The sequence below is a fragment of the Doryrhamphus excisus genome, linkage group LG16 (assembly GCF_037039965.1).
Source record: "Doryrhamphus excisus strain RoL-2023G ecotype Guam linkage group LG16, RoL_Dexc_Guam_v1.1, whole genome shotgun sequence".
NCBI classification, from domain to species: domain Eukaryota; kingdom Metazoa; phylum Chordata; class Actinopteri; order Syngnathiformes; family Syngnathidae; genus Doryrhamphus; species Doryrhamphus excisus.
This window is the reverse complement of record NC_136372.1, coordinates 16416990-16441687: the sequence shown is the minus strand read 5'-3', so window position 1 is coordinate 16441687 and position 24698 is coordinate 16416990. Positions and strand designations below refer to the sequence as shown.

At 38.9% G+C, this 24698-nt stretch overlaps 3 protein-coding genes and 1 long non-coding RNA gene across 6 annotated transcripts in view; 3 read left to right on the top strand and 1 right to left on the bottom strand.

The window, feature by feature from the left end:
• LOC131103328 (uncharacterized) overlaps nt 1–17766 on the bottom strand; it is a 29345-nt gene extending 11579 nt beyond the window's left edge. Inside the window, exons 1-3 of the long non-coding RNA XR_013629930.1 lie at nt 17203–17766; nt 16900–17109; nt 10789–10922 (exon numbers count right to left, since the gene is read on the bottom strand). This is a non-coding gene — a long non-coding RNA (uncharacterized LOC131103328). The remainder of the gene's footprint in view (nt 1–10788; nt 10923–16899; nt 17110–17202) is intronic.
• On the top strand, nt 1698–13881 carry emp2 (epithelial membrane protein 2). Its single transcript, XM_058049489.2, has 5 exons — nt 1698–1846; nt 10298–10499; nt 10588–10696; nt 10784–10924; nt 11629–13881. Exons 2-5 carry the CDS (start codon nt 10422–10424, stop codon nt 11796–11798), a joined length of 498 nt encoding a protein of 165 aa, XP_057905472.1. The 5' UTR covers nt 1698–1846; nt 10298–10421; the 3' UTR covers nt 11799–13881.
• On the top strand, nt 14312–17772 carry atf7ip2 (activating transcription factor 7 interacting protein 2). Of its 3 annotated transcripts, none has more exons than XM_058049488.2 (12): nt 14312–14391; nt 14976–15058; nt 15135–15266; nt 15423–15488; nt 15565–15596; nt 15696–15727; nt 15806–15852; nt 16532–16577; nt 16651–16700; nt 16786–16851; nt 16928–17115; nt 17243–17768. In XM_058049488.2, exons 2-12 carry the CDS (start codon nt 14993–14995, stop codon nt 17451–17453), a joined length of 936 nt encoding a protein of 311 aa, XP_057905471.2. In that variant the 5' UTR covers nt 14312–14391; nt 14976–14992; the 3' UTR covers nt 17454–17768. The 3 variants fall into 3 exon arrangements, with proteins under 3 accessions (XP_057905471.2, XP_078653133.1, XP_078653132.1); XM_078797006.1 differs by having other exon boundaries at nt 14335–14391; nt 14992–15058; nt 17243–17769; XM_078797007.1 differs by lacking the exon at nt 16786–16851 and having other exon boundaries at nt 16651–16691; nt 17243–17772.
• Nucleotides 17773–18338: 566 nt separating this feature from the next.
• Nucleotides 18339–24202, top strand: LOC131103325 (uncharacterized). Its single transcript, XM_058049485.2, has 3 exons — nt 18339–18668; nt 18874–19197; nt 19453–24202. Exons 1-3 carry the CDS (start codon nt 18497–18499, stop codon nt 20415–20417), a joined length of 1461 nt encoding a protein of 486 aa, XP_057905468.2. The 5' UTR covers nt 18339–18496; the 3' UTR covers nt 20418–24202.
• The last annotated feature ends 496 nt before the right edge of the window (nt 24203–24698 follow it).

Sequence of the window (24698 nt, the reverse complement as noted above, 5' to 3'; positions counted from 1 at the left end):
AAATGCAGTGTGGAAGGTCATTAACATTACTGATGCTAGTCCATATAAGTTGTCTTTCGATGTTTTTTGACTAATAATATCAGCCACAAAACAGCGGTTATTTATTAATCATTAATTATGGGCTGCATGGTGGATTGAGTGGTTAGCGCACAGGCCTCACAGCTAGGAGACCCGAGTTCAATTCCACCCTCGGCCATCTCTGTGTGGAGTTTGCATGTTCTCCCCGTGCATGCGTGGGTTTTCTCCGGGTACTCCGGTTTCCTCCCACATTCCAAAAACATGCTAGGTTAATTAGCGACTCCAAATTGTCCATAGGTATGAATGTGAGTGTGAATGGTTGTTTGTCTATATGTGACCTGTGATTGGCTGGCCACCAGTCCAGGGTATACCCCGCCTCTCGCCCGAAGAAGACAGCTGGGATAGGCTCCAGCACCCCCCGCGACCCTCGTGAGGATAATTTGGAGAAAATGAATGAATGAAGGAGTTCTCCTCATATTTTGTGTGGAAGTGGTAACTTTTTGGCTTCTTATTTTGTCTTTCCCCACCCTGGGCCATCTCTGTGTGGCGTTTGCATGTTCTCCCCGTGCATGCGTGGGTTTTCTACGGGTACTCCGGTTTCCTCCCACATTCCAAAAACATGCTAGGTTAATTAGCGACACCCAAATTGTCCATAGGTATGAATGTGAGTGTGAATGGTTGTTTGTCTATATGTGACCTGTGATTGGCTGGCCACCAGTCCAGGGTATACCCCGCCTCTCGCCCGAAGAAGACAGCTGGGATAGGCTCCAGCACCCCCCGCGACCCTCGTGAGGATAATTTGGAGAAAATGAATGAATGAGTTCTCATATTTTGTGTGGAAGTGGTAACTTTTTGGCTTCTTATTTTGTCTTTCCCTACCCTCGGCCATCTCTGTGTGGCGTTTGCATGTTCTCCCTGTGCATGCGTGGGTTTTCTCCGGGTACTCCGGTTTCCTCCCACATTCCAAAAACATGCTAGGTTAATTAGCGACACCCAAATTGTCCATAGGTATGAATGTGAGTGTGAATGGTTGTTTGTCTACATATGCCCTGTGATTGGCTGGTGACCAGTCCAAGGTGTACCCGCCTCTTGCCTGAAGACAGCTGGGATAGGCTCCAGCATACCCCTGCGGCCCTCGTGAGGATAAGCGCTACAAAATGAATGAATGAATGTGCACTTGGGGGAACGTACAACAATGAATCTCGAACACAATAAAACTAAAATAAAGTAAAATTATTCCAACAACATGCATGCTAGGTTAATTGGTGACTCCAAATTATCCATAGGTATGAATGTGAGTGTGAATGGTTGTTTGTCTATATGTGCCCTGTGATTGGCTGGCTACCAGTCCAGGGTGTACCCCGCCTCTTGCCTGAAGACAGCTGGGATAGGCTCCAGCACCACCGCGACCCTCGTGAGGATAAGCGGTAAAAAATGAATGAATGACCATTTGCAAATATGTTGTAAAATCACAATGTAACCCATCAACTCCACCCTTTTTAAGGCCCCTTCAGGGTCCCTTAATGATTTTTCTATCCACTTCCCGCTTGTCATCACTCTTTTGTCACCCCTTCTCTCTCTTACACACAAACACACACACACACACACGCGCGCACATATTGTCCCAAAGCCACACCCAGGCCCAGCTCGAGCCCTTCCCACGCGCGTTCACGTCAGCAGTCGGACCAGTGTGCGAGCAAGAGTGCGTCTGTAACTTTTTTGTGTGTGTGTTGTGCAGTTCTTGTCATACTTGCTGACTTGAATATTTCCAAGGCTGAGCCGCTTGGTGCTGGGCTGTTTTGTGTGCGTTCCTTTGGGTCCAGGCTCGGTGAGTGAGTCAATGTTTACACAATGTTTTTTTTTCTATATGTTACAACGTTTTATATATGTCACGTTCGTGTGCGTTATTCCTGGAGCAAAATACTAAATCACAGTATTATTAGTTTAACGCGAATCGTGTAGGACTGTGTGGTACTTGATGTTTTCAATACACTTTGTGTATTTGTAACGCATAGCAAAGTTTGTGATGAAAGGGGCGTAGTCAGCCACTCGTGCGTGCGCGTGCGCAACCAAATGAATGAATACATTTTTTTAAAGGTAACAATTTTAAACATATTTCTTTTCATTATCCATCTGAAATAATATATATTTAATTAACATGTTTCATCTGTTGGTAACATTCCAATTTGCTTTTTTGTACGCTTCCATATGGCACAGCCACGTTTAAATACAGCACGTGACATTTTGTTAGTTTACTTGTCTGTAAAAAAAAAACGTCATCGTAATTTCACATTTGTTGTTAGACTTTTTGTATTGATATTGGATAACGAAAAACTGTTAAAGATCATATTCATAAATCAATTTTGTCACACGCCTACGCGTATTATGCTATAAAGAAACCGCGCCCTCTAGCGGTGCTAATAAAAGATGGAGGCCTATAGTGGATGTGTTCGGTGGATTATCAAATAAAAGTTATTAAAAATAATGTCATTGTAATGTAATGTAACGCTGGTTATTGATATGATGTGTATAAAACAAAGACAGGCACAGTAGAGTATCGAACAGAGGGTTTTGACTGCTTACGTTGTGAAATCTTCACATGAAGGAAAGATGACTACCCACAACACATTTCCGGCCTTCACAATAAAAGCACTTCCGCCCCATAAAAGTTGCTCCCAACAAGTAGGAAATGAATAAAAACTACTAGCCTGGCGATTGTTTATAACATTGTTGTTTGATGTGTGGGTGACGGGCAGTGTGCTAGCATAAATTAACTTGACACCGAATAAATAGGAACAGGAGCGATCAACACTGACATAATAACGTCAACAAACCATTTACACAAATTATTAGCACTTGGGAACAACGATGAGGCGAAAGCAGCACGGGAAAAATGTGTATTTGTTGCAGTATCACAGAATATTATATGTAACTATTACTCTGTATTGGAGCAACACAGCTATGATGCGTTCAAGGACGGACAAAGAAATTGGTAATCTACAAAATTGAGAATAAAACAACGGTTGGGACAGAAAAGTAACGTGTTTATATTGTACTATTGGATTTAATTGAAAAACAACTATTATGTTGTTAAATACAAATAATATTCATAATATAACTATATTTTGAATGTCATTAAATATAAAAAGATGGTGTTTTTACAAATGCACATGATCTAACAATATATAAAGTCTGGAGACTATATAATATAATATCCATAAGTGCCCCCCCCCCAAGAAAGCTTCAAAGTAGTATCCAGTAATATGAGCTCCTATCTGCTTCCTGTCTGCCAGCAAGCCAAAACGCCAGTGTTAGTTTTTCCAATATTTTCTGTCATCATAAACGCAACAGGAGCAGAGAGGTGGTTGATTATGTGATGAGGTATTTTCAAAGGTGCTGACAGACGAAACAGATGAAAAAAAAAAACCCAACAACAACATGACGTAGGGATGCTGAAAAGAAATGCACATCAGATATTCCCTCATCATTTAGCAGCCATTACTCAGGCCTGTCACTTTGGGAATGTGCGTGAAATACACGCGTTGACTCACACTAAAAAACATGTCAATGTCCGACATGAAAGAATACCAAAGTCAGAGGGAAGTCTTTCAACCCTGCTGGAAAAAAACATGCATGTGTTTATGTGGGCATTTGTCCATTTTTTTTTTTTTACAAGATCCTAATTAGTTTTGACTACACACACACATGCACACACACAACACACAACAATTACTCCTTGCATTGTGTTTGTGATATTAAGTAATTCAACTGTGTGCTCCAAATGGTCCCAATTTGAATATAATTTTGTTTTCCAATCACTAGCTTGTCTTAATGTTGTTTCATTGCTGGGATATTTTGTATAATTTCCTGTTGCCCAACATGGGGGACTTATGCCTGAAGACATAGAACCTGTGTACTGTGTACGCACAAGGTATTGTCTGAATGATACCAGGAATCTCATAGTTGACTGTTAATATGTGCTGCTGCACTGGATTTTCCAAATTTCGACTTAAGCCTGGTTTGTACTGAATTACAATGAATTACAAGGAAGTATGGTAACCGGACCGGTAAACATTTAACCAAGAAACGCACTAACCGAGGTTGTTTAGACTTAAGGGGCTCCTGCTTGGAAATTCATCAGTAGTATTCTCGTTCATCCAGGTCATTGGATTCTCAGGATACTGAATCGTTCGCAACTGGACTGTCCGTATTGTCGTTTCGCCTCTCATCATTCATCATTCATGCTCAAAGACTAGATAGGACAGCTCTAATCTTTGAGCATGAACCGACAAAGGTTGCTCAGATGAGCGGCGAAACCTAACAGTCAGTTTGCGATCGATTCAGTACCCTAAAAATCAATTTATTGTATTTCGAACGCTCCTAGTATGCCACACAGTGTCGTATTAGTAAATAATCACGTCCACTTTTATCAAGTGACAGTTAGGAGGAAGAAGCCAATAGATTCAGTGATGTAAAATGAGATCGGGAGCTCGGTGAACTTGCTTGTTGGACACTGTTCTCAAATATCTTACTTTTTATTTTTCTACACAAATTAAGATGAAAAATAAATAAACAAATCAAGAATAAAGAAAATCAATCAGTAATAGATAAATATAATAATAATAATAAAACGGCAAATAATAAAAACTTAAGAAACCACATATAGTTGTTGGGTAGACAAATTATTTTTTTCAGATTAAAATGAACAAAGCATTATTAGAGCCCTGTAGACATGACAAAACACGACTATAGTCACATTTATACTCTTTTTATTTACAACATATTGCGCAAATGCAGGGTCTTGAGACACATGCTAACTCGCAAACTAGAGAGCTAGCAACCTAAACGGTAGCCTTCAAGTTATTTCCTTTCAACTTAAATAGCCAAAAACTTACCACTTCCACACGGATAGGGAGGATAACTATTAACAGTTATTTCACCTTTAACATGAACATTAATCAAACGTAATAATTTTTTTTCTGGGTACATGATACCATACAGCATCCATATCAAACCCAAAAACGTACCACTTCCACACGGATAGGGAGGAGAACTATTAACAGTTATTTAACCTTTAACATGAACATTAATCAAACGTAATAATTTTTTTTCTGGGTACATGATACCATACAGCATCCATATCAAACCCAAAAACGTACCACTTCCACACGGATAGGGAGGATAACTATTAACAGTTATTTAACCTTTAACATGAACATTAATCAAACGTAATAATTTTTTTTCTGGGTACATGATACCATACAGCATCCATATCAAACCCAAAAACGTACCACTTCCACACGGATAGGGAGGATAACTATTAACAGTTATTTAACCTTTAACATGAACATTAATCAAACGTAATCATTTTTTTCTGGGTACATGATACCATACAGCATCCATATCAAACTTGCGCGGGCCGCACTAACATTAAACTTTCATATCACGGCGGGGGCCTCAAACTGGTGTCCTGCGGGCCACATTTGAGACCACTGGTTTAAAAGCTACAAAGAGTTCTAAAAAGAATACATACAGTATAATATTTTTCCATCACAATAGTTTATAGCTTATCTTAAGAGTCTGACTCTATGGAAAAGTCAGTCTATAGAAATATTTTTTCAACTGGTGAATGTAAATGGGTGGAAGTTTGTTTATATAAAGTGTGTGTGTTTGCTCTCCTATAAACAAAACGTGACTCCATGACAGGGAAGATATGCTTTTTGTGTTTTCACTAAAAATAGACCTTGGACTCTGATTGCTGTGTACACACACACACACATATGGACACACACAGACATACATAAATATAATTAAGCAACGGGTTGGGGCAGACCCCCCTCCATCTTCACAATACTTTTGGTGCAATTTTATTTCTGCACTCATTACCGAATGACTAGAAGTCCTTCAAAATAAAGTTCAACTACTGCAGCCAAATTGTATCCCAGGGCAAGACACAAAGCACTCCACACTGAAACGTCTGCTGGTAGTAGATCCTTCCAAGAGGTTTCCGAGGGGGAAGCTTTAATACGTTTAGTCACATTTTTCATTTGGAGCCAGAGGGCTACACTGCCGTTCTTCTTCTCTATTCATCACTTTTCATTGGTTTTTGCCAAAAGCCAAGCAAGAGAAGAGCTGAGCAGAGAGTGCGACAGCGAGAGAGACGGGGGAGTGAGTTTCAGAGGCCCAGTTAAGTCTGTGGCTTTGTGTTTTTATGAAAGAAAAGGACATTAAATGTCAGCATTTTCCAACCAGACACACACACACACAAGCACAGAGTCCCCTCGCCTCCTATTATAAGGGTGAGTGGAAAGGAGGAATGGTTGTATTTGGTGGCTACCATCTGATAGGACGCTTTTAATGCTAAAAACGTGAGCGGTTTCACACTTTTTTGCAACTGGTGGCTGCAGGATTGTGTCTAAATGAGTTAACCGAGGTGGTTATTTGCTCGTTGATTGACACTGCACAGCTGCTGCTTTGTGAACACACGTCTACTGTGGCGGATAGACCATGAGATTTGGGAAGACAATGTAATGCATGCCAGACCAGCGAGGCCGATGTATATGGCATGTGTGTGTGTGTATGTGTGTGTGTGTATGTGTGTGTGTGTGTGTGTGTGCAGCTGTTGGCCGGTGTCTGAGGTGAGCATTAGTGCAGTCACACTTACAAATAACTGCTAAGTGATAGTCAAGAAAGAGAGCACTGTTATTAACGAAAATTAAGGCTGTGAAATGATTTTTAAAAATGTTTTAAAATTGTAATTTTAAATTTTTTTATTTTTTTATTTTTATTTTTAAAAAATTAAGTTTTTTAATTTTTTTAAATTACAATTTTTTTTATTTAAATTTTTTAAAATTTTTAATCGTGATTAATTGCCATTTAGGGCTGCACGGTGGAGGAGTGGTTGGCGCGCAGACCTCCCAGCTCGGAGAGGAGGATAAGCGGATAGAAAATGAATGAATGAACGAACCTTCTAAAAAATTTTTTTTAAACATTATTAGAGCTCTCTAGACATGACGTAGCACCCCTATAGTCACTTATACACTCCTATAATTCATTATTTATGACAAAACACAACTCTTTTGCTGGAGACCCAAGTTCAATTCCACCCTCGGCCATCTCTGTGTGGAGTTTCCATGTTCTCCCCGTGCATTCGTGGGTTTTTCTCCGGGTACTCCGGTTTCCTCCCATATTCCAAAAACATGCTAGGTTAATTGGTCGCCCGAAGACAGCTGGGATAGGCTCCAGCACCCCTTGCGACTTGTGAGGATAAGCGGTAGAAAATGAATGAATGAATGAATTCATCACCATTTACAACTACGTTAGAAATACGACCCTTTTTACTGTACAGTAGAACCTCGGTTAGCATACGCCCCATGTTAGCTTGTTTTTCGGTTAAAGGAGAAAATTTACAACCAATTTTTTCGGTTAGCATACCATATGGCGTGCATCTTTGTATGTATTTTTTTATCACTAAATGTCCTTGTCAGCATTTTGCTAGCAAATGGAAAGTTAGTGCTGTTGCCTGTCTGTGATGTCATCGATGGTTGACTGTAGTTCTTTGCTAACGAACACAGTTACAAGTCACAACTATGTTGACACATACACAACACATTTGTATAGTTTTACAATTATAGTTTTACATGTGTTAAACAATTTTAAAATGCGTATGAACAGATGTGATCAACACGGACACCACCTTCCTGTTTAGTCATGAGTTATTTCTTAAATTCAATCGTGTTTCTACCATTCTTTACTAAAATATTGGCACTTGTAACTCTCTTCGGCGCCGATTTAGATTATTTTGCAGCCAGGTGATCAAAACAAAAGCCGAGACTTGAGGCGAGAAACACTATTGAGTTCAAGGAATAACTCATGGCAAAACAGGCAGGTGGTGTCTCAGTCATTTAAATGCATTTAGATTTGCTTTATACATGTAAAACTATTAAAAAATTTGTTTTTTCTTAACATTTGTGGCTTTCGAAAATGGATGAATGAATGAATGTATTTAATTAATTTGGTTGGAATACGTTTTGGTTAGTGTTGGAGCTTCTTGAACAGATTACTGACACTAACCAAGGTTTTTAATGTATTTGTTTGTATAATAAACCACAATGACATTATTAGAAGTCCATAAATGTCAACACTGAAGTAACAGTTACTAGTAGGTCAATACTCTTGTACCCGGCATATTCTTGTGGCTATTCCAGTTGCTTCTACTAATAGAGGCAAGTAGTTCACACAATGCAGTTGAAATAAAACCTAATTATTCCAACATGTTTCTATATTGTGGCTTTACATAGTTTAAATATTGTATGTGTGTGTTTCCCATTGGGGTTCCCTTGCTTTGACTTTAATATTTCATGATGAATACGTTTATTATTGTGGGCCCGCAGTTTGCAGTGGAGTAGAACTGCACTACGTGGTACTGAGAGGTATGTGGGATATTTTAGTTGGCTAGTGGGTGTTTTATATCGACTTAGAAGTTGGGAATATACACAACGTTCATGTAATATCGACGAGCAGTCAAAAGTTTGGAGACACTTTGTTATGATATTTAATAAGAAAGTGGTTTCTTTATCACAATTTGGGTTGAAACATGTTTACGTTTAGGTTACGTTGAGGATTGTTTAGCACAAGTAGTCCAGGTTTACATTCCAGTCTAAACCCTCAGCCCATACACGCCATCATTTCATGATTTAGCCTCTATTTTCATGTCCTCTCCACCTCAAAACCGGGCCGGCCTATCTGCTGGTAACACCCCCACAGCCATATGCGCTCACACAAAATTGCCGCCTGCTTCCTGTCGGCGGGAGGAGTCTGTTTTTACTACGACTCCATTTTGGCAGAGAGGGCTAATTCCTTTGCTGTGTGTGTGTGTGTGTGTGTGTGTTTATGTGTGTGTATGTGCACTCGCATGTGTTTTTAAACGTCCGCTCAGCTCCTTTTAATGTTCGCTTTGAGTGGCAGTTCCCAAGAATTCGAATCATATAATTACTCGATGGATTATAAACTGAACAAAATGCAAACATGAGTTTTTTTTCCCCTCTAAACTCCAATGTAGTACTTTTTACTTGTGTTGCTCAAGTATTAAATTACCATAAACAGTAGAGAGGTGAATCTGCCTAAACTAACAAAAAGATTAATACTACAATAAACACTCAAAAATATATTAATGACAATAGCCACCGCAGGAAGTACTACACCAAAAAACAGCAACAAGGAACTCTCCCAATGCTAACATGTGTGAGTCTATATTATGTACTACATACAGTATGTTACTATGTTATTACATTTTCTATATTGAGTAGCAGGGGTGTAAAATGCGACTATAGGGGTGTTATTTTATGTATAGAGGGCTCTAATAATTATGTAAATATTATATAAAATATCATATATAATCATAATATATTTATAATATATAATAATAATAATATATTATAATAATTATTAAATTATTAATAATAATTATAATTTAGTAATAATTTATTATATAATAATTATATAATTAATATAATATAATTATATATATATATTATATGTTGTATATTAATATAATATGAAATATAATTAATAATAATTATTATATAATAATAAATATATTATCATAATATATGTATTATATATTATATTAATATATATTATATACATATAATATATATATCATATTATCATATATATATCATATATATCATATTATATTATATATTAGTATAATATAAAATATAATTATATAATTAGTAATAATTATATAATAATAAATATATTATTATTATATATGTATTATATAAAATATAATAATAAAAAAACATATTTAGAAGGTCATAAACAGATTTTTATACTCAGAGGTGTCCAAATTTTTTCCAGTAAGGACTGCATACTGAAAATAAAAAAATAAATATCAAATTAGTATCAATATTTCAGCATATTCTCTTTATATTTTGCCCTTTTGTGTTATTTATTTTACCCATTTTTGCTATATTCTGCCGCGGGCCAATAAAAAAAAAAGTTGCATGCCATAAATGGCCCCAGGGCCACGCTATGGACACCACTGTGCTCAGCTAACACAACAAGCGTCGCCATCAGAAGCCTAGAGCGCCCTCTCATGGTTGTCGACTCTAATGTTCACTCTTCGGTCAGTATGAATTAACACAGTATTTATTTATACGTCGCAGGACCAGCTTAACCATAAAGTGGTAACAGATCAGAAACATTGTTGCGTTATTAATATTTCATCGTAAGTCAATAGAAAGATCATCTTGACATGTCATTTCTGCTCCAGACAAACAAACTAAGAGGTGAGAAGCGCTGAAACAAGGAAACAAGGAAAAGCAACCAGCGACACCGAAGCCCATCTTGGCATTCATCAACCAGTAAAAGAGTTCCGCGGACAGAGGGTGGCAGCCATGTTGATCATCCTACTCCTCATCATCCTATTCCACGTGGCTGCGGCCGTCCTGCTCTTTGTTGCAACCATACACAACGTGAGCGCCGTCCCACACGTACAGATCACTGCTTATTGTTATGACAACACTGGAAACAAACCCTCAAGAGAGAATGTTTGTGCTCCAGGCATGGTGGGTGGTGTCTCCGCCCGGACAGGATGTGATCTACTCGGACTTGTGGTACTCCTGCAATGCCACCTGCTACCCCGTGGAGAAGAGCCATACGCCTGATGCAGGTGAGGAACGGTGTACGGTATGTGACGCGGTGATAATGATATCAAATCGACCCCCCCCCCCCCCTCTCCGTCTCTCTCTCTCTCCAGCCTACCTGCAGACAGTCCAGGCCACCATGATCCTGGCCACCATTTTATGCTGCATCAGCTTCTTCGTCTTCATTCTTCAGCTCTTCAGGCTCAAGCAAGGAGAGAGATTCATCTTCACCGCGATTATTCAGATATTGGCCTGTGAGTGACACACAAACACAAACAGCCATCAAGAAATATTCATTCATTTTCTTCACGAGGGTCGCGGGGGGTGCTGGAGCCTATCCCAGCTGTCTTTGGGCGAGAGGCGGGGTACACCCTGGACGGGTGGCCAGCCAATCATAGGGCACATATAGACAAACAACCATTCACACTCACATTCATACCTATGGACAATTTGGAGTCGCCAATTAACCTAGCATGTTTTTGGAATGTGGGAGGAAACCGGAGTACCCGGAGAAAACCCACGCATGCACGGGGAGAACATGCAAACTCCACACAGAGATGGCCGAGGGTGGAATTGAACTTGGGTCTCCAACAAAAGAGTTGTGTAATGTCATAAATAATGAATTATAGGAGTGTATAAGTGACTATAGGGGTGCTACTTCATGTCTAGAGAGCTCTAATAATGTTAAAAAAAAACAAATTTAGGAGGTTAATTCATTCATTCATTTTCTATCCGCTTATCCTCACGAAGAACACGAGGGTGCTGGAGCCTATCCCAGCTGTCTTTGGGCGAGAGGCAGGATACACCCTGGACTGGTGGCCAGCCAATCCCAGGGCACATATAGACAAACAACCATTCACACTCACATTCATCCCTATGGACAATTTGGAGTCGCTAATTAACTTAGCATGTTCCCAAATTCAAATTCCCGCCCTCTTCCTTATGCTCCTCCCTTCAGCTCTGTGCGTGATGATCGCGGCGTCCATTTACACGGCTGAGAACAAGTCCTTCCATGTGACCAGCCTCCACGACGGCTCTTATGGATCCTCCTATATTTTGGCTTGGGTCAGCTTCCCAATGACTCTAATCAGTGGCGTCATGTACCTGGTGCTCAGGAAACGCAAGTAGACGTCACCGTGTCGACAACCCCCCTCCCCCGGGGTGTACGTACCACTTGGATGTAGGTTATCAAGGAAAAGAATTGTGCAGTATGTTCACGTTGCAGTATCACTACCATAATCTCAAGCATCCTGTGTCACTTTGATGGCCACAGCCTCCATTGCAAAAAAAAGCACAATGAATCTCACTGGGTGGATTTGTAGCTACCAAAACATTGTTCAGGATACATTTTATTGTATGAACTGCTGTGTCAATTTGCAATTCAGGTTTGGCAAGTGTCATCTGATTTCCCCAGCTAGATATATTGCTCCGCCAAAGGCCGATTTGCATAAAATCTAGGTGAACATCCACTCCATGAGCTGCTCTACACAGCTATGAAAAGAGGACTAACATCAACATGGTGCTAATCTGACTTTTTAGTGTACTAGTTATTACCCACAGACATGTGACCTGCTTCACAATGTACATTTACGGCTCATTGTTTGATAAATTTTTATATTTCTGGAATATATAACATAATATATGATTTGAAATACAGTGGAACCTTGGTTAGCGTCGTTCATCCGGTGTAACTCTAACCAAAGCAGACTCTAACCAAAATTTCCCCACAAGAAATCATATGAACACAATAAATCCGCTCCAGAAAGGCAAAAATGTTAACAAAATATGTTTTTTTATACTTTTACAATGATAGTTTAACAGAAAGGTTCCACTGCTAACTGCTAACAAGGATGTTTTGTAATAAAAACTTGGTGTATTAACAACACATCAAGATGCAGCGCCATATTGTAAGCTAACCAGAAAATCTACACAATGAGTCAAAACTTTGGTATTGATTTTCAATGTGCTAATATTTATCTATACGCTAACCGAGGTTCCACTGCGCTAGCAAGCTAACAGCTTGCTTTTTTGATAAAATACATTGAGAAAAGAGTTGGACTCATGCGGTGTATTAATATTGTCATATTGTAACCGGAAAATGTATGCAAACCAAGGCAAAATTTTGGATGTTAACTGGGAAAAACTGCGCTAACCAGGTCGTAGTGATAAAAAACACAAAAAACACAATTGGACTCAGCGTATTAATATTGTCATGTGGTATGCTAACCAAAAAAACATGCTAACCGAAAAACAGGGTGGATGCTAACCATGGTTCCATTGTATTGCAGTAAACAACAACAACACAACAACAAATTAGTTTTGTCTCACTGGGTCCTCACCTTTTTCCCCCAAAAAGCGATTAACAAATGAATTATTTTGTACATATATATTTGCTGTGTATGTGTCGTATAGTTATTCTAAGACTGAAGTACTAATGTCTTTAGTAACGAGTAGTAAAGTGTATGTTAAACATAGCATAGAGGAAGTGTAGCGATACCATTGGGTAGGATTTGGACAATGTCTGTGATTGCGTCTATTTTAGCGGTGAACACTTAAAGCGATGACGTGCTGTGATATTTGGGATTTAAACATGACAACATGCAAACTTGAACTAGGAATGTGTGCTTATTATTATTTTTTTTGTCATTGTTATATACCATTTTGTCCTCAAATGAGACAAAATCTATTTATTAAAAGAATTGTAGCACATATTAACATGACATTCTATGTGCATTGTGCCTCCCATCAGTACCACCGATTATTTTTAATTCAAGATATTTGCTTACAATATAGCACTAATTTTTTTAATCTTTTTTTTTTGGTGTGGTTTTAACATAGATTTTTTTTTTTATTTGGAAATAATGTACAGCAATGTAGTAATGTGCCTAGTTCAGCTATTATGATCAGTGATGCACTGGCTTGTTTTGTCACGATTCTGTCTCTTTAAAACCTGATAATTACAATAAAGATTCAGGGAAATGGATGGAAGCGGTTGGCTCTGCTATATCGAGATGCTACATGCTACATGAGATGAAACATGATCAAAGTACCACCCTGTATGTGATGTTGTTTTTATTTGTGTACTTTATGAAGCTGATTTAATATTCACTAATAAGCCTCTGTTGTTGTGCTTGTCTTTCCATATTAACTTACTCACTTCTAATACTGTTTTAATTAAATGTGTAAATAAATTAAAATAAATTAAAAAGTTTTTGTTCAATAAATAATGAGAATACATGAAAAGATTTTTAAAAATTAAAACAATTAAAACATTAAATAATTTCTGAAACATGTTTGCATTTCTAGTATTATCTTTTAACTGCAACTTATCAGCTATAACAATTGCTTTTAAAATTACTCATTTATCATTCAATTTTTAAAATGCTCATATTTATTTTTAAAACATGCATATTATGGTCCAGTATGAATTTTCTTCTGTGGTATGGCGTCTTTTTTCTTTTTTCCCCTACACACTAGTTTGGTCTACTTTGTCCTCTAGCGACATCAAGTGGACAAGCGGTGAAGTACACCCCTGGGTAGCGCTTGACTAAGTATATGTAATTGGGTAGTATAAAATCCTGAATCCTCCTCACCGAATGGTGGCGCTATTTCCCGCAGAACGTTGCGTAGCAATCAAACGAGGAAGTAGAAGGAAAACCAACAACAAAGACGACAGCGCTTCCGGAGCCAAAGAAGAGTGTATAATACGAGATTTTTAGAGGTATTACTCATATGTTTTTATTCAATTTTGTGTAAATCAATTTGTTTCAATTTAGCGAACGTTTAAGACGTCAGGCTAACTGCAAATCAGACTTTGGCTTCATAGCGAGTTGAATGTTTGAAGTAGTTTTTTTTTTGCATTGTGTTCCAACGCTAACCACACATCGTTTCATAGCACGGATAATAATGTACAGTAGCCGATGTGATTTATTATGCGGTGTAGTCTCATGCGGTGTATTAATATTGTCATATTGTAAACGGAAAATGTATGCAAACCAAGGCAAACTTTTGGACGTTAACTGGGGAAAAAAAAGCGCTAACCTGGACCTAGTGATAAAAAAAAACACATTTGGACTCAGCATATTAATATTGTCATGTGGTATGCTAACCAAAAAATGTACGCAAACTAAAGCGAAATGTTCAATATTAATCGGGAAAAACACGCTAACCAGGGTGGATGCTAACCATGGTTCTATTGTATTGCAGTAAAAAACAACAACAAGTTAGTTTTGTCTCACTGGGTGTGATTTATTATCAATATTTACAACCATAAGTGCGACATATTTTCCTCCATATTTGTCTCAGTTTTTTTATTATAAAGAATGAAGCGGTTGCTCCCTGACGCTGAGGATTATGGGAACTGGAAACTAAAGTTATCCCAGTCTGAAGTAAGTGACACCATTGCAGTTGTTTTGTATGCTTTGGAAAATGCATTTTATGTGTTTTTTTTATTTTTATTTTTAGCTCCAGGCAATGGTCGAGCAGGAAGTGCAGAAGGCAGTCAGAGTGAGGAACTCCAGGCTGCAGTTTTTAACAGAAACCATTCAACAACTTCAACATGACATAGATTATGAGAGCGCCATTCAAAAACTCGAGGTTGGGACCACTCGCGGTTATGTTTGCATTAGCAGTGATTTGACTTTAATTTTTCCAGCATATTTTATTGGCTAAGTTATTGTTTGTTTGAGTTGCGGTTGTTTGAGTTTGTTTGAGTCGTACATCACTACAGATGTTTTTTTTTTTGGTCCTCAGGCACGTATTGACACTATTACGAAGAGATCAAAAGCAGCACTTGCCGCCAAGAAATCTACAAAAAAGGTTAGAAAACTCCTGATTCACACGTCACTGTTGCGTTCATCATTTCTGACAAACCTACAAATCTCCACAATTTCAGAGTACTTCTTTAAACGAAGGAGAAATTATCAAGTGAGTCAATTTCAGCAGCCATGATGTCGATTTTGTGTGAAAATGGTTTCAAGTTAACCGTGAAACAATGACACAATGTCACCATGTCCTACTCTGCAGCTTAGACTCTGACGATGACAGCATTCCAGAGGGTAAGAGCGTGTTATTATGCTAATAATAGTTATCATTGCTGGATTTGATTTGATAACTATTCATTGAAACGTCAACAGAAATTAAGGAGCAGAAAACAGAGAAAAACGGTCTGATAGAAATCATGGTAAGTCTTGAATATCATGTTGATTTGGTAATGGTTATGGTTTTATTTCATTTGAACATGCATCAGATTACAATTGAGTGCCATCCCATAATCAGTTCACAGTTCCACATGTCCAAAAGGAGTAGGAAGAAGCAAAGCTTATTAAATCCTACCCCTCCATCTGGTACTTTTACAATCAGTAACTGTTACATTTGTTCACTTCCTTCTTTCCTAATATAATTTTGATTTATTTTAGTTTTATTTAATTTTTTAAACTTCTTGAATTGGCTCATTGTTGTGCATTGTTTGATTTCCTTACTCAATCCATTCCATAGTTTGATTCCACATACTGAAATGTGGATTTTTAAGGTAGTCCTAGCATATAAGTGTTTCAAATGTAGAGATCATATTTCTCGTCTCTTGTAGAGAAGGTAATTGGTTATTTTTAGCCTTATGCATTATTTATGCATTATTTTAGCTGTTTGAAGATGAACTATATCAGCAAGTTGAAGTATTTGTGATTTTAGAAATAAGGAGTTAGTATGTTCTCTGTAGGCGCCATTATGAATTATCCTTACTGGCCTTTTTTGCAGTACATTTAGCAAGTGAAGATTGCTTTTGTAATTATTTTGAAGAGATTTGTGTAATCGCTATTGATACATTTTGCAATGTCATCTCTCTAAACTTCTTTTGTGTTCAGGAAACCACCAAGTTGTCTTTACAGAGGATGCAAACAGAGAATCAAGGTATGTTTATGTTTGACGAGTCAAAGTGGATGTATGCATTTATCTTTTTTGCCCTCTGCTCGTGTCTATCCAGCCATAATGAGAGCCATGGCAGACTTAAGTAAAACGACTCCTGTGAGTCAGGTAGGCTTCCTTCACACGCTCGTATGTCCGTGGATTACAACCCTGTCTTCCTGCTAACATTCATTCCTGTGTCCCAACGATGAAGCAAACCAAAGCACAATCTCACTCACATTCCGAAATAACCAGCGCCCCGCGTGTATTCTCACACCAGGTCAGACTCTAATAATATTGATAATAATAATGATATTTATAATCTCACCCGGCTTGTTTGATTTTCCACTCCGAAGGACGATCCTCCGTATCCGACTCTGCCTTTGAATCCTTTCCCCTCCGTCCTGAACATGGAGGCTGCGTCTTACAACATCCCCGAAAAAGTGAGTGTCCACCTGGCTCTCATCAAGCAGCCTCCCAGCCTGTCGGTGATGTGGAATGGGGATGAGAAGGAAACCTCACTGCCACAGATGGAGAGCTACAGGTACACATATATTATTCAACATATTATTAAAGCCTTCTAGATATTAAATAACACCCCTATAGTCACCTTTATCACATCATTACTCACATTTGCTTTGTCTCGTTCTCTCTCTCTCGCCACATTCCAGTATCCTGCTGACGATGGAAAAAGTCAAGGGAAGCAGAGTCTTCCCAGCTTGGAGAACGTTGGGCACGGTGGCCGCGAAACCTCTGCCCATGTGCGTGTCCATCACCAAATACAACGCAGGGCACAAGCTGTGTGTTGCTGTGGTGGGAAAAGACATTTATGGCCGCTACGGACCCTACAGCGATGTGGTATCTGCAGTCACACCTGACTAGGACCAGAACCAGAGAGGTTAAAAAACATATTTATAATGTTGTAAACAGGTTTTTCTATGTTACAACTATGAATATACTCCATTTATAAATCAGGAATCCTACTTACTGGAACCAATTAACTGCAATAAATGTACAGTAATGTATTTCTGCACTTTGAAATGCCTCTGTGACTATACTACAGTATTTGTACATTGTTTATATTGTGTATGTCTGGAAGACATACAATGTTACTTTAGGATGATTTTTAAATAATAAATGTCATGTACAAGTGAATATTGTATTGTTAAAAATGTAATAGAATTTAAATAACATTTAAATAGCAAAATGTCATCCTACAATGACATTAAATGTGGTTTTATTTACAATTATTCTTGCCGTTGTCATCCATTAAGGAGACACGTGCGGGGCCCAAGTGACCAACCGGTCCCGTCACTATGACGTCATATAGGCATCCGCGGCAGGTGCCTGTCCGTTTTGACGTCACTGTCAAAAAAAATTAGCATCGTTAGTTAGCGCTAACTCGACAAGATGACCTATAACGGATGCCACGATTTTTTATGTACATTACAAGTTTTTCTCAAGAACCAACTCTGTAATGGCGGTTTTTACCGAGCCGCGAATCACCGTTAAAGAACTAAAGAGGCACATAATGGCCAAAGAGAGGCGACTGCTCATCTCAAACGCCCAGACGACGAAGGTAATATGACGACTTTAATTGTAAAAGCCCCAAAATATACAGTCTCTTTATTTACCATTAATTTCCTTATTAGAGATACACTTTGTTTGCCCCAACAGTATTTTTTTTCAATATCTAAAACTTTATATTGCCATTCAGCGTCCACAAATGATGACGTCATGGAATGGAATGACGTGAGAAACCTGTTGTAGTTCACGCTCATGAACAGAGGGTGGCACTATTTCACCCAACTGTCAACACGACCAGCAGAAGAAGACTATAGCGGAAGTGTGCTCCAAAAAAGAGGCGTTGACGTGAACAGCGGTAATTATGTGTGTACACATGACTATCATGTTATAAAGCAACAATGTCTTCGTATCAGTACATTAGACATTTTGTCAACGAACGACTTGCCGCCGCCGCGGAAGAGATTGCGGGGGTCTTTATAAATACTATCGTCGAGTATGAGGAGGAGATCGGTCGCCAACGTCGGCTTTTGGATTCCATTCGCACACCCCGAATAAAGCTGCAGGGATTAGGTTAGTAAATCATGAAAATGTGCAGTTTATTCAGGACGAAGTATATAATGTCCAGTATACCGAGAATACAAGTGTTGTTTCATTGTACGTGAGGATGCTGTGACGTCACAGCAGTGAATTGGAGCATTGCAGCTCATTTAGATGAAGCTTTTTGTCATTGTTGACATTATTATATTATCTATATCTATCATTTTTGGTCCATTAGATTCCCAAGAGCAAGACGAGCAACAGGAAGTTCTTCCCGGGTCTTCCTGGTCCAATGTGGACCAAGAAGAACCCCAAATTAAAGAGGAACCCTGCACCAGTCAAGACGGAAAAGTGGAACTGAAGCAGGAGCGAGACACCTTCACACTAATTTGTCAGGCAAGTCGTGACCGAGACAACCCGACTCTGGACCCGATCCTCGGTGAGAGTCGGAGTCGTGCAGAAGAATCGGAGTGTGACCACGAGCCTCGTTTACGCAGTTCGGATGTTGACGAGGCCGCACGTGAAGAGGCAAAACTAAACCTGGACAAAAGCAACACTCATGGTAAAATATATCCATATGATCATATTCCATGCCGCTTCATCTTCATTAGTGTATGCTGGAGCCTATCCCAGCCTGGACTGGACCCACCAATCACAGGGCACATATAGACAACCATCCATGCCATTTATTCCTATGGACTATTTTTTTTTTAAACCCCACAACGTCACTTCCTGTCGACGCCCCAATCAGCTCAGCACTCATAAACACATAAGACGTCAATAAAGAGTAATACCGTTTTGTTCTTTGTCCCTTAAGACCTCCAAGAGCAAGATATCTCCAAGCCGCAGGAGCTTCTCACTAGGTCCGACTGGTCCATTGTGGAGCCCCCACAGATTAAAGAAGAACACTCCACCAGTCTGGATGGAGAGCAGCTGGAAATGAAGCAAGGGATGGAAAATTTGATGTGTTTTCCTGATGGTCGGGAGAGTTCCCACATAGAGGATGTGGTATTGGATAAAACCACAAACGCGGAGAGTAAATTAAAACACGGGCCTTCAAGTCCATACGCACGTACGAGAATCCGCAAAGGGGAGAAACGGTGCGTTTGTAGCCTCTGCGGGAAAAGGTTTTACAATAAAACAACACTCAGGCTGCATATCATGAGCCACACCGGCGAGAAGCCCTTCGCCTGCGACGTCTGCGGGAACAGATTCACCGTGATCGCCACGTTAAACCGTCACATGAAGATCCACACCGGCGAGAAACCGTACCCGTGCGGCCACTGCGAGAAGAGATTCGGCGACAAGACGGCGCTGAGAGTGCACATGCGGACCCACACGGGCGAGAAGCCGTACCCTTGCGACCTGTGCGCGAAAAGACTGAGCAGCGCCACGGCCCTCAAGGTCCACATGCGGACTCACACCGGGGAGAAACCGTTCCGCTGCAACACCTGCGGAGGCGCATTCCGAGCCCAGACGGCGCTGAAGAGCCACATGAGGATCCACACGGGCGATAAGCCGTACACCTGCGACTTCTGCGACAAGAGGCTGAGCAGCACGACGGCGTTGAAGGTTCACTTGAGGACTCACACGGGGGAGAAGCCGTACCCTTGCGGCATGTGTGAGAAGCGACTCAGCAGCACCACCGCCCTCAAGATACACATGAGGACTCACACGGGAGAGAAACCCTTCTCGTGCAACACGTGCGGGAGTCGATTCAGAGCCAAGGCCACGTTAAAGATCCACATGAGGACCCACGCCGGTGAGGCCGCGCCCCTCTGACCTCTCAGATACCAACTGGTTCCACCCGAGTACCTCTATCCATTTGGAACACTTGGGAATGGCTGTTTGTCTATATGAGCCTTGTGATTGGCTGGCCACCAGTCCAGGGTGTACCCCGCCTCTCGCCCAAAGACAGCTGGGATAGGCTCCAGCACCCCCGTGACCCTCATGAGGATAAGCGCTAGAAAATGAATGAATGAATGAACATTCTAAATGTGTTTTTTTAACATTATTAGAGCTCTCTAGACATGAAGTAGCACCCCTATAGTCACTTATACACTCCTATAATTGATTATTTATGACATTACACAACTCCTTTGCGGGAGACCCAAGTTCAATTCCACCCTCGGCCATCTCTGTGTGGAGTTTGCATGTTCTCCCCGTGCATGCGTGGGTTTTCTCCGGGTACTCCGGTTTCCTCCCACATTCCAGAAACATGCTAGGTTAATGAGCGACTCCAAATTGTCCATAGGTATGAATGTGAGTGTGAATGGTTGTTTGTCTATATGTGCCCTCTGATTAGCTGGCCACCAGTCAAGGGTGTATCCTGCCTCTCGCCTGAAGACAGCTGGGATAGGCTCCAGCACCCCCGTGAATAATGAATGAATGAATGTATTCTAAACCTAAGAAGGATTTTAAACGGACTGGGAAGAAGGACAAAGAAGTCAAATACGTACCACTTCCACACTGAATAGGAGGAAAACTTATTTTCACTCTATCAGGCTGGGCGTGCCATGGTTGATGGTAATGTTAATGGAACATTGCTAACACTAAGCGGCAGGAATACTACCAAAATTTTTGTCAATATTTTTGGACCAATAAGACGCCATCGTCAACCCTCATTTGCATATGCATCAAATGTAATGAAACCTTGCACAACACAATTATTTTGGCACCTAAATTGCACCGCCATAACATTGTTATTTCCATTAAGTTGACCAGCCACCAAGCGGGGGCCCGGTGTAATAGCAAAGCGTAGAATGATGGGCCCCCGAACACCACTCCACAGCGTCATCCACACTGACACACAAACACACCACGGCCTAATTAGAGCTGAGGGGGCTTATGAGTGAAGAAGATGGGTGCAAAAAAAAAAAAATAGTGCAGAGTAGCCAGATAGAAAAAGCAGAGGTGGAGCAGCAAGAGCGATTAGGGAACAAATGTGCTCGCTCTTGAAAGTTTTAAAGTGAAGTGCTGGCAGAATGGCGGCCTGTAAAATGGATGATGTCCAAAGCAATATTAGTACACTTCTCACCAATGTGTGCCTTAAGAGGTTTAAGGCTTGTCAGCTTAATCTTCTTCGTCCTGGCGTTGAACTTTGCACTCTTAAAACTCACAGGACGAATCTGAACCTTTTAAAAAATCCATTAGATAAAAAAAAAACGAGTGTAACTAAAATTAGCTAAATTAGCACAATTCATGAAAGCCGAGCCCATCTGTTATGGCGGTATAGTTTGACGTCACAGTTAGTTATACAACACTTCCTCATTCTTGGGAGGGTGCATTCACGGACACTCGGAACATCACGACGTCTTCGTTAAGCTCGTTAATGACGTGTTGACGTGTGCATACACAAAAAGAACAACAATACAGTACGTGGATGTGTCAATTAGCATTTAAGACGCTCGGAAATCACAGAAAATACACCTAAAAGATGTGAATTGTACTTAAATTACATGGTGTCTTTGAATGCAACCTCTTTGCTCATAATAACAGCATTAAAAACAGCAGTGCAATCACAACATCGAATAAGATAAATAAACAAGTATATAGTCCGTTCCCTCTGGGACAACACTTCCTCATTCTTGGAGGGTGCATTCAAAGACACTCGGAACATCACGACGTCTTAATTATTATTATTAATGACGTGTACATAAACAAAAAGAACAACAACACAGTACGTGGATGTGTCAATTAGCATTTAAGACGCTCGGAAATCACAGAAAATACACCTAAAAGATGTGAATTGTATTGAAATTACATGCTGTCTGTGAATGCAACCTCTTTGCTCATAATAACAGTTAAACAGCAGCGCAATCCCAACATCGAATAAGATAAATAACTACTAAACACGTCTATAGTCCGTTCCCTCTGGGACAACACTTCCTCATTCTTGGAGGGTGCATTCAAGGACACTCGGAACATCACAACGACATCTTAAATATGGGTGTTTATGACGTGTAAATAAAAATAACAACAATACAGTACGTGGATGTGTCAATTAACATTTAGAAAATACAGAAAATACACCTAAAAGATGTGAATTGTACTTAAACTACATGGTGTCTTTGAATCCAACTTTATTGCTCCTAATAACAGTTAAAGTGTGATTCAAATCTTGATTCACATCTCCAATTCATTTGGAGCCGTTAAATGTCCGCCATGTTTCCTCCGCGGGTTATATTTGAAACGGAACATTAAAAAAAATCGCCATAAAACCACAAATTGGCAAGCTGCTATTACAACCACTTACCGCTAGAGGGTGGTATTTAACAGCCTGTCGACATTGCAGATTGTTTTGGTTCGAATAAACAATTTGAAAGACTTATTTTCCATCACAAGTGCATTATTCATCAGGGGAAAGCATGTTAAAAAATTAAATACCTTGAATGTGAAATTCCCATAAATGACAATATCCTCCTTAATATGTCTGATGCGAAAGGCACCCAACACACACACACACACAGTGAACAAACAGACACACTAAAATGTAGCTAAACATCCTCTTAGAGACGACAGGCTTAAAGCTTTTTTTTACGCATGAGTCACTTCCTGTTTTGAGTTATGCAAATGACTTCTTCATCGCCACACTTGGCTCACTTTTGCCGACCATATGCTGGAAAGGTCAGAGAGGAGCAACTGTCCACAAGTTTTGGACGTTTCGGGGGATCACCAAAGTCATTGGGATTAATTCCCTTGGGAACACACACACACACACACACACACACACACACAGGAAGTGTCACCGTTGTAATCCTCATGCAGGTTTTGACTGTAAACATTTGGCCTGCTGTCACCACAGTCGTACGTTTACGTTGACTGTGTCACAGTAGCATCGCGCTCGACTTCCATGTCATAGGAACAACAAAAAGCTGACATTAGCGGTGCTTGACTTCTTTTTACACTTCACGTACTTTTACTTTTGTTTTCATATTGTGACGCTGACATTGCTTCAGTTAGTTTTCTGAGTTAAGAAGCTAACTTGTTAAGTTTTTTTTAATTAAACAGTATATTAGGACTCCATATTAGCAGTGGCTAACTTATTATTACACTTGTATGACAGTGGAGAATGTTATTTAGCTATTAGATGTTCTGGGCTTTTCTCCCTTGATGGGAGTCACAGCGGTTCATGTATGATTACACAACATTTGAAATATTTATTTGTTATTATTTATTATTAATACGTTTTATTTTGCCTATTTTTATACTGAACACATTCAATTTAGTTATTCGATTTTTTTAAACCTTGTTTTCTGCACTTTTATGAAACCGAAGACAATTATTTCTATATTTTTATATCTTATTTCTTGCTTATTTTTTACACTTGCATGTCAACTAAGAACACTATTTGTAATTTATGATTTATTTATTTATTTATTTGTTGTTGTTGCCAATGGTTAACTTATTTTATGCACCCGTATAAAGAATTGAAAAAAAATATATATAGTTATTTATTTGAATATTTGACATTTTTATATCCCATTGCTGCTTATTTTTAGTTTGATTTTTTTGTTTGTATATTTTGATATGAGTATTGGTTGACTTTTTTTTTTTTTGCAGTTGTACGACAATTGAGAACTTTTTAAAATAAAAAATATATTTTTTTATTTAATATATATATATTTGTATTTTTTCTATCTTGGCTTTATATAATTGATATATGATAATGAATACCTTAAAATGTATAATATATAATATATACCTTAAAAAATATATAAAAATATTAAAAAAAATATAATAGTTATTTATGAAAATCTATTTGAAAATTCATAATTTAGTTATTTATTATATATATTTTTTGGTTTGTTATATTTCACAATATGACCATTGATTGACTTATTTTTTTTCACTTGTATGACAATTAAGAACTTAAAAAAAACATTTATATTATATGAATTTATTTTTTTATTTATTATTTTTTATAAATAATTATTTTAAAATATAATAAAAATAATAAAATAGTTAAAAAAATAATGTATAAATAATTATTTTTACACTTGCAAGACAATAAAGAATGCTATTCATAATTTAATCTATTGAATGTTTTTGGTTTGTTTCTAT